At 37.3% G+C, this 16,391-nt stretch overlaps 2 protein-coding genes across 2 annotated transcripts; both read right to left on the reverse strand.

Annotated features, from left to right (window-relative positions):
* Positions 1 to 942, reverse strand: LOC130876951 (olfactory receptor 1468-like). Its single transcript, XM_057773805.1, has one exon. It carries the CDS (start codon positions 940 to 942, stop codon positions 1 to 3), a length of 942 nt encoding a protein of 313 aa, XP_057629788.1.
* A 6,375-nt stretch (positions 943 to 7,317) lies between these two features.
* On the reverse strand, positions 7,318 to 8,262 carry LOC130877182 (olfactory receptor 1). Its single transcript, XM_057774195.1, has one exon. The coding sequence runs from the start codon at positions 8,260 to 8,262 to the stop codon at positions 7,318 to 7,320; it is 945 nt and encodes a 314-aa protein (XP_057630178.1).
* Positions 8,263 to 16,391: the final 8,129 nt, after the last annotated feature.

Consider the following 16,391-nt stretch of genomic DNA (forward strand, 5'->3'; position numbering starts at 1 on the left):
TCAAAGACAGAAGGGAATTTTCTTCTTACAAAGGACTCTTATCAGGGTCCCCTTCATGTCTCTGTTCCTCAAGCTGTAGATAAAGGGATTCAGCATGGGAGTCACCACTGTGTACATCATGGCCATGGTAATTTCCTTCACAGTAGAATTATTAGCTGATGGACACAAGTAGAGACCAATAATTGTCCCATAGAACAATGAGACCACAGACAGGTGGGAACCACATGTGGAAAAGACCTTGTGAACACCTCGAACAGAAGGTACCTTAAAAATGGAGGAGACAATTCGTGCATAAGACATAGCAATGAGTAGGAATGGAATGACAATAACAAGCCCTCCCATGATAAATATCACCAACTCATTAACATGTTTGTCAGAGCAGGACAGCTTCAGCAAAGGAGATATGTCACAGAAAAAATGGGGGATCACATTATTCTCACAAAATGACAATCTGGCCATGAGCAGGGTGTGCAGCATGGCATGGAATATGGTCAGCACCCAGGACAGCACCACCAGGCTCATGCAGAGCTTGGGGCTCATGACGCTGGTGTAATGAAGGGGGAAGCAGACAGCCACATAGCGGTCATAGGCCATGACCACTAGGAGGAAACTCTCCATGTTTCCAAAAACTGTTAAAAAGTACATTTGTGTCAGACAGCCTGCATAGGGGATGGATGGGTCCTGGCTCTGCATGTTCTGCAGCAATTTGGGCATTGTGACTGAGGAAAAACAGAGGTCAGAGAAGGACAAGTTGCTGAGAAACAAGTACATGGGTGTGTGGAGATGGGAGTCCAGGTGAATGAGGATGATGATGATGAGGTTCCCCAGGACAGTAGTGAGGTACATGGCCAGGAACAGGACATAGAACAGGTGCTGGTGCTCTGGGGGATGGACAGGCCCAGGAGGAGAAACTGGAGAAGACAGTTTGTTCTCTTCTGTCATGTTCTTTCTCCTGGACCTTTAAGGGAAATAACATATATCCTTAGAAACCCAATAAAAATAGAGTTCTAGGCTCTTTGTTTATTATTTATTTTAAAACAATTGATCTCAAACCATAATTATAAACTTATATTTAATTACTCATGATCTTTAAAAAAACCTCATTGTGTGTTTCAGTATTCTATCATTTCCTATGCATAAACGTATTCCTATGACATAAAACATACTAGTTTTCCCGCTTACCTGTTGAATATCCATCCTAGGCAGCTGTAAATGGCTCCTTCTCCTAATATCTCTTACACATGGGTGTGTGTCAGGATTCTGAAACTTTATTTTTTTAAGAATTCCACATATGTATTTATGTACATATGCATGCATGCATTTGTCTATGCCAGTGGCTCAAACTGACATCTGAAAGTCAGCCGATTCTGTGTCACCTTCAGAACTCTACCCTGTTTCTTAGTAGTTATAGTTCCTTGGCTATGTCACAGGCAAATGTGGTACAGTAGATCCAAATGAAATTCATAATACCACTTTGCTCTTTCTCAACTTGCCTGTGTTTTGCTCTTGGTTCTATAAAGGGTACCCTGGGAACTCAGTTCTGTAAGGGTGACACCGGGGAACTGATAAATCCAATGTCTGAAATGCCAAGATTGACTAAGAAATGTGTCAGGTTTTATTTTTCTTCTTAGTACTAGTAAATCTAGTAAAAGCTAGTAAATCCTGTAGCTCCTCTTCATCCTTTTACTTCATCCATTCATCACCTCAACACCACACTCCTAGACCAGGCAACTAGATGTTGCCAAGAATGTGTTTACAAGATTATCAATGTTTAAGTCATTAGACTTTGAGTAATTTAATGTGGTGAACCTCAGCAACTTCCTTAAAGGACTTAACAGTTCTAATTTCTCTTATTCAAGCTAACTCCCAACCATATCTAAAGCTCTTACCATGTTCACGAATGATGCTTTGTTGCCTGCACTATGGCACACCTGTGTGTGCCGCTCATCTCCAATGCTAGTCTTAAAAATTACATTTTCTTGCTTCCTGAATTTTACACTTGCTGTATCATTCGCCTATATTTAGCCCCTTCACCTATGTTATCCCCATCTATCTTTCATAGATATTATATGACATTTTCTAATCAAAAATTTCCATACCAAATTGAGACCTGTTACCATGCTCTCCCAGCATCCTATGTCTGATCACTGATTCGTGTAGGCTTCCCACAAGACTACCTGCAGGAGAGTCTATGTCCTCCTTTATCTTGCAGCAGGGCCAGACCTTGGCATAGTACTTGTGTTACCTGTGTTCATAAATGTTGGTTGTGTTTCAGTCTGAGACAGGTTACTTAAATGTTAAAGGCAACAGACCCCCATTAAATAAGAGCCAACACCGATACTAAATCTTGCGGGTAGTATATTCCTTAAGTTCCAGTATTCTGGAGGCAGAAGCAGGCAGACCTTTGTGAGTCTGTGGCTAGCCCAGTCTCAATAGAGTCCCAGGCTAGCCAGGGTAACACAGTGAGACCCTGTCTCAAAATATACTTTTCATATTCATAATCACCAGATTTGATCATTTAGCACTATTTTTGTCACTTGTCAATGTTAGTAATGTTATTTTGTACTTATAAAAATTACAAGGATAGATCTGATATACTTCTCTGTTCAGTAATGCTGATTACTCAAAATGAACTTCTTTTTAATAATTTTTTAAATTATATTTTAAATATCAGTTTACATTCCAATAACAGTTCTTTTCTCTCCTATCCCTGTCCCACTCCCTCACATCCTCCATCCCAACTTCCACATATTCCCCCAGAATGAAACATAAAAATGAAATTCTTATGATTCCTTCTACAAGAATTCCTGTCATGACTAAGTTATTTGTGAGCTGGAGTAAGCTCTGGCACTGATTTTGGCCAAATAAAAGTTCTATTTTTGCTAAGAATATAGTTTTCAAAGTCATTAGCATTTAGAACAGCAGACTAGAAGTACAGAAAATTACCTTCTTCAATGTGATGAGCGTCCCACAGTCAGCTGAAGGTAAGAGAATGAGTGTATTCTCCTGAGTAGGAATCCTGCTCCAGGTTGCCTTGTACTCAGGTGTGCAACCTCTACTCAGCTAGGGATTTGTCTGTCGACCGGCCTCAGGACAGACATTTATCAGTTCTTAGTATTGTGTGGACTTAAAACAACTTATCCAGACCAAGACACACACACACACACATACACACACACACACACACATTTTCTTCTTGACAATACCAAGAACTCCACTATGTTATGGAGTTGTCAAAGCAGAGAAAGAACATTGTGGAATGCTGGAAGCTGTTTTCTAAGTGCTATCACTGAACTCACTTCTGAGGTCTTCACCCTGCAGACGTTATTTAATGAAGCTGAGATCACTGAGTGTATGTGTGAACATTGCATGGTTACATTACAGAGAGAAGAAGCATGTAGAGAAAAATCATGCTTCACTGTATAAGACTTCATGTCATGAATAACACATATGGATAGACTAGTCCCTGGTACTGATTTTGGTGAAATACTAATTCTGATGGTGTCATGAATATGGTTTTCAATGTCATTAGTATTTAAATCAGAAGACTCAAGGTAAAATAAAAGTAGTTTCTCAAAATTCTACTTCCCTTGTAAATGAGGGGGAAATATAGTATAGGAAAATATATGGAGGTCACAGACCAGAGACCTCACCTGCAGGTGCTGTCCCCGGTGATCCGGAGAGCCTCGTATCTTCTTCGGCCATTAAATTGGTAATTCTCAATCAGGACAGCACATAGAAATCCCCTAGGAGACAGTGTGGTTCACAGTAAATACAAATAACTTAGAATTCTGTGAAAATGTGGATTGTGATTCTGTAGCTCAGATTCTACATTATAAATAAAACAACAGGTGATGATACCTGGGTGCTGGAGGAGGCAGCACTTACATTATCACCCAAAACACACATTAGTGAGTCCCATCAGATAAATTTAAATTATCTTTGATGGGAGAGCAACTTAAGGTTTATTAATGCCCCACAGTAAAGTTAAAAAATGTCTTTATCATCACAGGGCTATTATGTTGTTAGGGTATTATCTTAGAAGAATAATTATTAATAATTAATAAATAACATAATAACACAACTATTAATAAGAGGAACCTCATGATGAATAAATATTACAAATGGTAGCCATTAACTCAAATATATCTATGGTGTGGCAAAGTCCCCCATAGATGAAGGAAGACAAAGAAGGAAATTATTTCCTAAAGATCTAACAGAACATCACACACTGTAGCATACTGAAACTCTTGTGATGGAAGAACAGAAAAACATCAGCCCATTCACCCACCTGCCAACGCATCCAGAATATTTGAGGGTGATGCACAGTTCCTGTTAAATTAGAATGCTTCTCTTTATTCACTATGTCCACAGGAAATAATAGTCTCTACTCAATGCCTACATCTATATCACCCTTTTTCCTATCTCTTCTTCCAGTTACCTCTGGGCTTAAGAGACTCTGTATCCCAGAGGACTCCAGATTCTGAACAACTTATTAGAGTAATTATTCAGTACCTTTCTAGGACCAATTCTTTCAGAGTCCTGTAGTGGTGAATGATTAGTTATTGATTATGTGATACTTAGGGAGAGGGAGAAGAAGAAAGATTTACAGGTAGATGCTTATTCATAACTTGTTCAGGGATAAGCTGAACACCTATGTTTCTGGAGTCTGTATTTTGAGGAATAATTAGGAACTAAAATTAATAATTTAGAAGCTTTTAAGAGTTTTAAGAGTTTGAAAATGTCCTTTCTGCTACTATTTCAGTTTTCAAGTCTTTAATTGTTCCATTCACCTGTTTGATTGTTTTTTCTTGACCTTCTTGGCCTTCTTGGCTTTCTTTAAGAGATTTGGAAGTACACTTGAATACATTGGCACAGGAGACCACTTTCTAAATATAGCTCTATCAGCACAATAATTAAATAACAATTAATAATATTATTTTTAAATATATTATTATATTTAATTAATATTATCAATAAATAATTAAATATTATTAATAAATAGTTAATAATATTACCAATAATAATTAATAAATGGAACCTCCTGAAACTAAAAAAGCTTGTGTAAAGCAAAGGACATGGCCAACAAGACAAAATGACAGCCTACAGAATGGGAAAAGGTCAACCCCATATCAGACAGAGGTCTGATCTCCAAAATACACAAAGAACTCAAGAAATTGGTCATCAAAAGAACAAATAATCCAATAAAAAATGGAGTACAGAACTAAACAGAGAACTCTCAACAGAGGAATCTAAAATGACTCAAAGACACTTAAGGAAATGTTCAACATCCTTAGTCACCAGAGAAATGCAAATCAAAACAATTTTGAGATTCCATCACCTTACACCTGTAAGAATGGCCAAGATCAAAAACACTGATGACAACTTATGCTGGAGAGGTTGTGGGGTAAAGGGAACACTCTTGCATTGCTGGTGGTAATGCAAGCTGGTAGAACCCCTTTGGATGTCAGTGTGGTTATTTCTCAGAAAATTAGGAAACTACCTTCTTCAAGACCCAGTAATACCACTTTTGGGGTATATATCCAAAGGATGCTCAATCGTGCCACAAGGACATATGCTCAACTATGTTCAAAACAGCATTGTTTGTCATAGCCAGAACATGGAAACAACCTAAATGCCCCTCAACCAAAGAATGGATAAGGAAAATGTGGTACATTTATATAATGGAATACAGCAGAAAAAATAATGACATCTTGAAATTTTCAGGCAAATGGATGGAGCTAGAAAATATCATATTTAGGGAGGTAACCCAGACCCAGAATGACAATTATCATATGTACTCAGTCATAAGTATTTTTAAACATAAAGCAAAGAAAGCCAGTCTACAAATCACAATCCCAGAGAACCTGGACAACAATTATGACCCTAAGAGAGACATACATAATTTTAATCTACATGGGAAGTAGAAAAAGACAAGATCTCCTGAGTAAATTGGGAGCATGGGGACCATGGGAGAGCATTGAAGGGGAAGGGAGAGTAAAGGAGGGAAGCAGAAAAAATGTATAGCTGAATAAAATAAATAAAATAAAAAGGAAAAAGGAAACATTTAGTGTATTTTTCTTGTTTGATGTTGTTCATGCTGGTTTTAATTTTAATTTTTATGTATGTTTTTGCCTCTTTATTTTCCTGGACAATGCTTGATATTTGTTCTTATTGTATACAGTTTTGTATTGGGCTTAGAACTCTTTTAGTTAGACAAAAGGGGAACGTGCTGTGGGAACTTCTTTAGACAATAGCCTGTAAGATACTGGCCCACTTTGGGTGTGGTCTCACGTAGTATATGCAATCAAAAAGTGTGTGTGGGCCTCTTGTATGCTGTATTTGTTTCTAGTTTCCAGCGCATGCAGAAGACTGTGGATTGCTACTCTTTTTCAGAGTTTATCTTCAAATAAACAAATCTTTGCCATACTCCATTCTGGGCTATTGTGAACTCTTTTGTACATCAACAGTTTTATTCATCAAAACTCTGTATAGGTTAACATTATTAATATTAATTAGACAATACTTCTATGAAGAAGCCACCTTTTTTACAATCCACAGATAAAAATGTCCAATAGATCAGAATAGTATTCATAAGATACACATATATTAGAATACAGGCTGTGGGGAATTCTCCATAGCCACCAGAGAAAGAATAAAAATTGGCACATGTAAAATTACAGACAGAAACAAAAGATATTCTGGAGTCTGTATTTCTCACAGGCTTTGCAGTAAACGAGTTTCCTCCACTAGAAATTCTGGTGGTTTGATACCTTGAATATTAATTACTACTTCCTGTAATAATGGTGTGCAGTAATGGTTCTATGGGGGCATTCCTTTTCAAACCACCACAACATTAAAATAAATAAGGGTACAGGGAATTAAGAAATAAAGTAATGCCAAAATTTCTAAGTGAAGAAGAAAGAACAAAGAACAAAGTCAACATAGAAAGTTGATATTTTTGAATATTGCTAATATTGAGTTGAATTACAAGTACTATTTAAAAAGGATAGTAATATCAGAACAGAAAGCTGGAAAAATAGTACAATTCTGGAATAACTTCATTATCAGAAGGAAAGAAATCCAACATAGTACTTTTCTAGGACCATATGGGCAAGACAATTAGAAAGGTGATTCTAGTCCCTAAGACCTACTCCCCATGTTAACCTATTTAGCTAAACTTCTTAATGTAGTGGACAATTAGTATGAGCTATGAATATGGTAGGTTTCCATGGTAGGAAAATTCTACAAAATATTCCAGTGTTCATATAAATATGCTTATGGGATGAAATTGTGTGGAATTTCTAAGTTTTACCATCATAGGCTTAGTTGATTTTTGTTTTTGCAAAAGATTCTTTCCAGAGCTCCCTTTATGTCTCTATTCCTCAGGCTGTAAATGAAGGGGTTCAGCATGGGGGTCACCACTGTGTACATTAAAGACATGACAGTGTCCTTCACAGTAGAGTTATTAGCTGAAGGACATAAGTAGAGACCAATGACTGTCCCATAGAACAGTGACACCACAGACAGGTGGGATCCACATGTGGAAAAGGCTTTATAGACACCTTGAGAAGAAGGAACCTTGAGGATGGAAGACACAATTCGTACATAGGACATGATAATGAGTGTAAATGGCAGGACAAGAAAGATGCTGACCACAATAAATATTACCACCTCATTAACATGTGTGTCAGAACAGGCCAGCTTTAACAGAGCAGACATATCACAGAAATAGTGGGGGATCACATTGTCCTCACAGAAAGACAATCTAGCCATGAGCAGAGTGTGCAGCATGGCATGGAATGTGGTCAGCACCCAGGACAGCACCACCAGGCTCACACAGAGCTTGGGGCTCATGATGCTGGTGTAATGAAGGGGGAAGCAGATGGCCACATAGCGGTCATAGGCCATGGCCACAAGAAGGAAGTTCCCGAGGTCTCCAAAATATAGAAAGAAGTATATCTGGGTCAGACAACCTGCATAGGGGATGGAAGGGTCATGGCTCTGCATGTTCTGCAGCAATTTGGGCATTGTGACAGAGGAAAAGCAGAGGTCAGAGAAGGACAAGTTGCTGAGAAATAAGTACATGGGTGTGTGGAGATGGGAGTCCAGTAGAATGAGGATGATGATGATGAGGTTTCCCAGGACGGTGGTGAGGTACATGGCCAGGAACAGAGCATAGAACAGGTGCTGGTATTCTGGGGAGATGGGCAGGCCCAGGAGGAGGAACTGGGAGATGACAGTTTGGTTCCCTTTTGTCATGTTGTCTCAGGTACCTTTAAAAGAAAACATGTTAGATTTCTAAATAAACATTATCATGTCTTCCTGTTAACTATCTTTTATGTGTTCAATAATATCAATTTCCCAAACATTACAATAGTTACATGCACAGTCCTATGTTTGTTATCTGTATAAATATAGTACTGATGATTGAATATTTAGTTCTTTCTACCATGTTAATGTGTTCATTAATTACTAAATAATTTATGAATTTTATTCTGAGACACACAGTTCGTTTTTTTTTTTATCTTTTTTTTTTTTTTTTTTTGGTTTTTTGAGACAGGGTTTCTCTGTGGTTTTGGAGCCTGTCCTGGAACTAGCTCTTGTAGACCAGGCTGGTCTCGAACTCACAGAGATCCGCCTGTCTCTGCCTCCCGAGTGCTGGGATTAAAGGTGTGCGCCACCACTGCCCGGCCGTTTTTTTTTTTTTTTTTATCTTATCTGCTCCTTTTGTTAACATTATTTATGAATATTAAACAATAGTAACTGGTTCCTGTTCTATTAATATGTCACATGACCATGGCCCTGAAAGATTTTTTTTGAGCCAAATCCTCTCAAAATTCTATGTACAACCCCATGACAAACTTTGGATTACCAATGAAAATGTTCTCTTTTTGCCTAGAGATTCTGTACTGCATTGCTAATTATCTTCTCTGGGGTGTGCTATAGGAATCTGAAGTTCAACAGATTCCAAATATGTTGGGGGCCATGCAAGGGGAACAACAAACAATTTTGGAAATCATGGAACATGACTTGGCAGTCAGCAAAAATCAAATTCAATGAGCTTTGGAGAGGCAGAGCCGCAAGGACTAAATGTTCTGAGGACCTCATGCTGTTTTGAACATAGCTCCGCTTATTGCCCTCATGTTCACTATGTCCCTCATAGCCTTTAAGTTGCATGAAACCTCTCAGGGGTTTCAAACTCCTCACTAGGCAGTGTTACCTGTGCTTTCAATAATAGTGGCTGCCTTTTTCTAAGCATTTCTCCTTGAACAGGTTAATGATTCAACCACCACCCTTATAAAGAATTTAGACACTTAGATTGTTAATTAAATTAGGTTAAGATGTTTTTTTGTTAATGGTTTTGATGTAGAAAATCTTGAAAAACAATTTAAACTTTAGGAAGGCACTTTTAGTAGTTGAGAGAGAGGCTTGTTGAGTTCAGGGAGCAAGACAGTGGTACCGTGGATATTGGTGGCTGGCTCACCTTTCTTGCTGTGATTTGTTGGTGAATAAAGGTGATGATTAATTCCTTGTACCAATTTCTACCTCCAGCCTCCTAATAAGATTTATTAAAAAAATCTGTTGATGAGTGGGTATGCACCTTGAGGATTTAAAATAGAGATGACTGATTTTTTAAAGAAATGGACATTTTATTTAGATAAGTACCATATACCAAAATTAAATCAAGACCAGGTGAATAATTTAAATAGACCTGTAAGTCGCGAGGAATTAGAAGCTGTCATCAAAAACCTCCCAACCAAAAAAAAAAAAAAAAGCCCAGGACCAGATGGTTTCAATGCAGAACTCTACCAGAACTTCCAAGAAGAGCTAATACCTATACTCCTTAATGTATTTCACAAAATAGAAACAGAAGAGTCATTGCCAAACTCCTTTTATGAAGCTACAGTTATCCTGATACCAAAACCACACAAAGACTCAACCAAGAAAGAAAATTACAGGCCAATCTCACTCATGAGCATTGAAGCAAAAATTCACAATAAAATACTGGCAAACCGAATCCAAGAACACATCCAAAAAATTATCCATTATGATCAAGTAGGCTTCATTCCAGAGATGCAGGACTGGTTCATTATACAAAAATCTATCAATGTAATCCATCATATAAATAAACTGAAAGAAAAAAACATATGATCATTTCATTAGATGCTGAAAAAGCATTTGACAAAATTCAACATCCCTTTATGATAAAGGCCTTGGAGAGATTAGGATACAAGGTTCATACCTAAATACAATAAAAGCAATATACAGCAAGCCGACAGCTAACATCAAATTAAATGGAGAGAAACTCAAAGCCATTCCACTAAAATCAGGAACAAGACAAGGCTGTCCACTCTCTCCATACCTCTTCAATATAGTGCTGGAAGTTCTAACAATAGCAATAAGACAACATAAGGAGAACAAGGGGATTTAAATTGGAAATGTAGATTTGTGATACTTTTATATTTTTAAAATAAGATTACATTTTGAGATAAATAATAAAATGATATCTCCCTTCTTTGTAACTGCAAAATTCAGCCTGCAAGTAAAACAACTGGCTGAGAAGAAAACCTTGCTTGCTTACAATTTCATGAATGTACGTTGTTTCTTGGGGATAATTTGGTTTTCACCTATAATACATAAATGTATAATCATGTAAGAGAAATAAGGAACATGATGTTTTGACTTGTGCTCATTGTAACAGTTTACTTATAAATAGAATGTAACCACATTGTAGTTTTTATATTGCTCAAAAGGTTTTTCTGGGGTATATAAACTGTAGGGGAAAAAATAAAGAAGTTAGAAGGAAGTCAACAAGAAAGAGGAAGAAGGGAGTCATCAGGGTAGAAGAACAGAAAAAATAGAGTAGAACAAGCAACAGAAAGAATACTAAAATGAAGATGCAACTTTTATTCTTCAGAAAAGAAGTCTGTGTGTTTTTCTCATCAACTCTGTGTCTCATTCCCAGTCTCTCTGACATGCAGAAGGCTGGACTGTCTACACAAATACATTTTAATGTCACTCATCTCTCTCTGCACCCCCTGCTCTTATGCTTTTATAGCTCAGTATGAGGAATTCTAAATTGCATCACAAGCAAGATTTTTTTCCAAATTCATTTATTTTACCTTATTTTATCTAGAACATCTGATAGATCTTCTTCCATGTTCACCTGTTGCTCCTCCATAGCTTACCAAAAGAGCATATTCATAGAAGAATGTGACATCTTCTGTCTCCTGGAATATCAAAACAGATGTTTCCTTTGTATCAGTAACTGTGGTATCAACCCCTCTTCAATAGGTTTCATCCATAAAGTTGCACCCTGAGATGGTAATCTGATGTTTTCTTCTGATGATTGCTTCATGGGGATTATCATATAAGAAAAAGGCATAATCTTTAACATACACAAAGTCTTAAAGTTTTATCCTGTTCTTCAGTAAAGGCTTTGTTGGAAGTTGTAGTATGTTGTCTCCAGTTTTCAAAATATGCTATTCATCATTACTGTCACTCTTTGTTATCTGTGATTCTTTACCTGGCATATCCTTCATGCCTATTAGGAGATAGTTACTTAATCAAACCTTGGACACCCACTGAGACTGGGAGAGGCCTGGTGCCATGTTCCTAAGCAGCCCATACTTTCCCTACTGCATCTGATACCTCCAGTCACTGGTTTATAGCTGATTTCACTCCAGAATTGCGAACTCTACGCAGGAAACACTGTGTCTGTCTTCATCATGTAGCAGGGCCAATAGCTGGCATAAGGCTTGGTTGAAACCAATGCTTCCTGAATATATCTGAATGTATCTTGGCTGTGCTTCAGCCTGAGACTATTTCATTTAATGTTAAAGGCATAAAGTTTTCATTTTAATTAAAATATTTAAAAATATTTTCAGGGGGGCTGGAGAGATGGCTCAGTGGAAACTGGACTCTCTGAACATGGCGGACAATGAAGGCTGATGAGAAGCCAAGGACAATGGCACTAGGTTTCGATCCTAATACATGAACTGGCTTTGTGGGAGCTTAGCCTGTTTTGATGCTCACCTTCCTGGGCCTGGATGGAAGTGGGAGGACCTTGGTCTTCCTGTAGGGCAGGGAATTTGGACTGCTCTTCAGTATCGAGAGGGAGGGGGAATGGACTGGGGGGAGGAGAAGAGGAGTGGGGATGGGGGAGGGGAGTGGGGGGAGGGGGCAATGTGTGGGAGGAGGGGAGGGAAATGGGAAACGGGGAGCAGTTGGAAATTTTAATTAAAAAAGAATAAAAAAAAAAAAGAAAGTCAAAAAAAAAAAAGAAAAAAAAAAAAAAGAGCATTGCCTGCTCTTTCAAAGGTCCTGAGTTCAATTCCCAGCAACCACATGGTGGCTCACAACCATCTGTAAAGAGGTCTGGCGTTCTCTTCTGGCCTTCAGTCATACAGACAGAATATTGTATACATAATAAATAAATAAATATTTTAAAAAAATATTTTCAGGTGCTTGCTTCGGCAGCACACATACTAAAATATTTTCAGGATACAAACCTCTTTATAACAATTTAGCATAAAAATTGACATTCTGTGATGAATTTCAGACAGAAAATTTTGTGTTTCTAAAATATGTGGAGGGTAGGATGGGTGTATAATTTATATTTGTAATATTGGTGACTGAAAATATTTTCATGCTTCTGCTCTGAGAGTGTCATAGAAGTTGATGCAGAAATACTAAATTATGACTATTTTTTATAAATCAATGAAAATATAAAAGAAGGATGTACTTGTTTCAAAATTTCTGGGGTGTTTCATCTAGAATCTATCTGATTATATCTGGTTTATTAGATGCATCAGCTTTGTTCCTGATACTAGGTTTTGAGAAACACCTGTTTTAAGGTTTTTCTGAAGTTTCATTTCAACCTTGTTAATATTTAGTCAGCACACTTGAAAAAAGATTGACATTCATACTGCAATGAGACTCTTACAACAAACTGAAGGATATCAGAAGAGAGTGTGCTCTCCTGAAGAATTTTCCCTCCAGACTGTTCTGGACTTATAACTTCAACTTCTGATATTTCAGAGACTCCGTTCTGTCAGCTGTCCCTGCACATACCAGATATAAACAACTAAGAATACTCTTCGGTTATAGTTTTTCTGGCCAACCTTCTTTAATAATACTCAATCTGTCTCAATTCTGACAAAGGAAGCAGAGGAGGATTCTTAAGAGATGTGGGATTTCTAGGAATGTAATTCAATGGCACAATTCTAGCCCAGCATATGTGTAAAGTACTGTATTTGATGTCTAATATAAAACAATTAAAGAAAGAAAACATTGCCAAACACAAACAAAAATGAAAGTGAGGATGGAGGCTGAGAGAGACAGAGACAGAGACACAGACAGACAGAGACACAGACAAACAGAGACTGAACAGAGACTAATGGAGTCAAAATCAGGATGCTGGGATCATCATCCTGTTGGTGATGTTCATGGCATTCAATGCTTGCATATTTGAGTGTTACAAAGGGAAGAGACATTTAGGAAAAATCACACTGATTCCAAAATTCTGCTTGTTCTGTGAGTGACTGGGACCTGTGTCTTGTGTAGGAGCATGTGTTGTAATTAGAAACCAGAGACCTCACCTGGAGTTTTTGCTGCTCATGACCTAAGACTGTATCTTCTTCAGCTGTGAAGCATACAATTTTAGATCTGGACAGCATATGAAAGTTTTAATGGAAGTGTTTCTAACATTAAAATATGCAAGTAATTCTTTACTTAATAGTATAGACAAGGAAGGAATAGCCCAAGAGATTCTGAAACAAGAACATACTTCTTTTAATATTTACAATAACGTATAAAATTAACTATTCATCACATTTATTTTCCAATAAAAATTTTAATGACACTCACAGACAGAGGCATGAGGAAGTTATTTTTAGTCTCCAATATCACAGGATACTGTACACCTGATCTACTCACATATTTTTTATAAATTCAAAATTCCCTGTCTGAAATTAATCACAAACACTGATTATACCTCTGAAGTTTAGAATGTTACAGAGCAAATGAGCCCACAGGTGATGTCTATAGTACTGTCAGTGGACTGTACTTAGGAACAATTGCATCTATTACTATTAAACATGTAGATTTTTGGGCTCTGTCAGATAAGTTTAATTATGGTCTTGGATATTTCAACTTGTTCATAGTTTATTAAAGCTCTGTAGGTGAAGGTATGTTAAAGAAGATTTAAGAACCACAGAAAGAATACTAAAATTGGTGTAAGAACCAGCAGGCTGGGTATAGTGGCTTATAACTAATCACAGCAATTGAGAGGCTGAGGACATACGATCACCTCGAGTTTAAAGCACACTTAGTCTACAAAGTGAGTCCTTTTCTCCAAAACCCAAACAAACAGTTGTGCTGCAATGATTTGACCTTTGAGAATTTTGCATAAGGAGTAATTGTAAAGTACCCCGTTACTAAAGAGATTATGAATGGTGTCCCCAGGACAAAAATACTTCAACAACAGCAAAGTCTTCAGAGTAAAGAGATAGCAAATAATTTTAGCATTCCTGAAACTTGTGCTCCATCGCATCATACAACCAATATCTTCAAGCTAGAAGAACTGTAAGGAAGCAAATCATCCTTACCTAGGGTCCACAGGATGATGCCCAAGCCCTGATAAAAGATGCTGCTCTCCTTTATTCACTGTAGACACAGGTTGTAACAAGTCCCATAGTCATCCCCTAAGTCTGCACCTAAACCTTTCTCATATCCTCTTCCAGTTATCCCTGGGCCTAAGAGGCTCTGTATCTCAGAGGAGTCCAGTAACTCATTAAAGGCAGTAATTACCCAGGACCTCTGTAGGACATGTTTTCCCAAAGTCCTTCAGTGGTGACTCATTATCACCACCAATCATATATTACTATACTTAAGGGTTGGTGAACTTGGAGAAAAAGCCTGAATAGATGCTTTTTTATTTACTTGTTCAAGTGGCTAAAGCCTATTCTTTGTGGAGTGGGGAGGGATCCTGAGGAAGAGAGTTTACATTATTTAATTTTTCTTAACAGCTGATTAATATTCCATTATGTAAATGTACTACATTTTAATTCTTTACTCATTAGTTGACGGACATCTTGCACAGTGTTTCTCAACAGATGTGTCATGACCCCTTTAGAATTCCACATGACCCTTTGACAGAGTTGCATACAAATCAGATATTTATGAATTTTGGGATTACCATAAAATGAGGAGCTGTATTAAAATGTTACAACATTAGGAAGGTTGAGAAGCACTGACCTATGATTTTTACATTTTCTTGCTATTATGAATAGAGCAACAATGAACATGGATGTGCAGCTATCTCTGTGGTAGGAAATAGTATTCTTTGGGAATATCCATGAAATATACAAATGGATAATATCTATTATTTTTTATTGTTTTATTATTAAAAGTCATTTTATTTTTGTATTTGTAATGAAGATATAATCACACCACTTCCTCTTTCCTTTCATTCCTCTATTCTATCCCATATTCCCCCTGTCAAAGTGATAGCATTTTTTCTTTAATATTGTTACATAGTTATCGTCTGTCAACCTACCTATCTACCTACCTACCTGTCTCCTTTCTGTCTGTCTGTCTGTCTGTCTGTCTGTCTATCTATCTATCTAAAACTATAAAAATACAACTTGCTGAGCTCATATTTATTGCTTGTATGTATATGGTTTCAGAGTTCACCACTTTGTATTGGAAAAAGAATCAGGGCTCATCCCTGGGAGAACCTAGTTCTCAGCACTCAATAGCTGCCTGTAGTTTTCAGTCTAAGGGTGGGACCCTGTGGTAATTTTCCCCTCTTCCATATTAGCGTACTGATATTGCCATTGTTCAGGCCTTGTTTAAGTAGACATCTCTAAGTAAGGCAGTTATGCAGCATTTCTACTCTTACAATGTTCCTACTCCTTCTGCAATGTTCTCTGAGCATAGGATGCAGTAGCTATGTTGCCAATGTAGCCACTGAGGCGGGGCTTCCCACAATACATTGATCATTGCATTGTATGCAGCTGTGGCTTCCATAAATTACTTTTAAAATATTTTTTGATAACTTCACAAAGTACACAACTTCCATTCTCCACTTCCTTAAGCTCCCTGTCATATCCTTCCTCTTCAAAAATCTCTTTTTAACATTAATGATTATTCACTTTGTTCTGTGATCTATTGAGATTAATTAGTACAATTCATGTAACCATGGATTTGTAGCTGTCTGTTAGAGCCTAGTGGACTCAAGTATAAATATGCTACTAAAGATGTTGGCTACCCACTCCCAATGTCCGTTGTCAGTAATTGTTATGAAAAAATTGAAAGGGCCTCAAGATCACCTCTATTTTCTCTAATTTATTTCTTTTTTCTTCTTTTAAAAACATTTACTTTAT

This window comes from Chionomys nivalis, chromosome 7 (assembly GCF_950005125.1).
Source record: "Chionomys nivalis chromosome 7, mChiNiv1.1, whole genome shotgun sequence".
NCBI lineage: Eukaryota > Metazoa > Chordata > Mammalia > Rodentia > Cricetidae > Chionomys > Chionomys nivalis.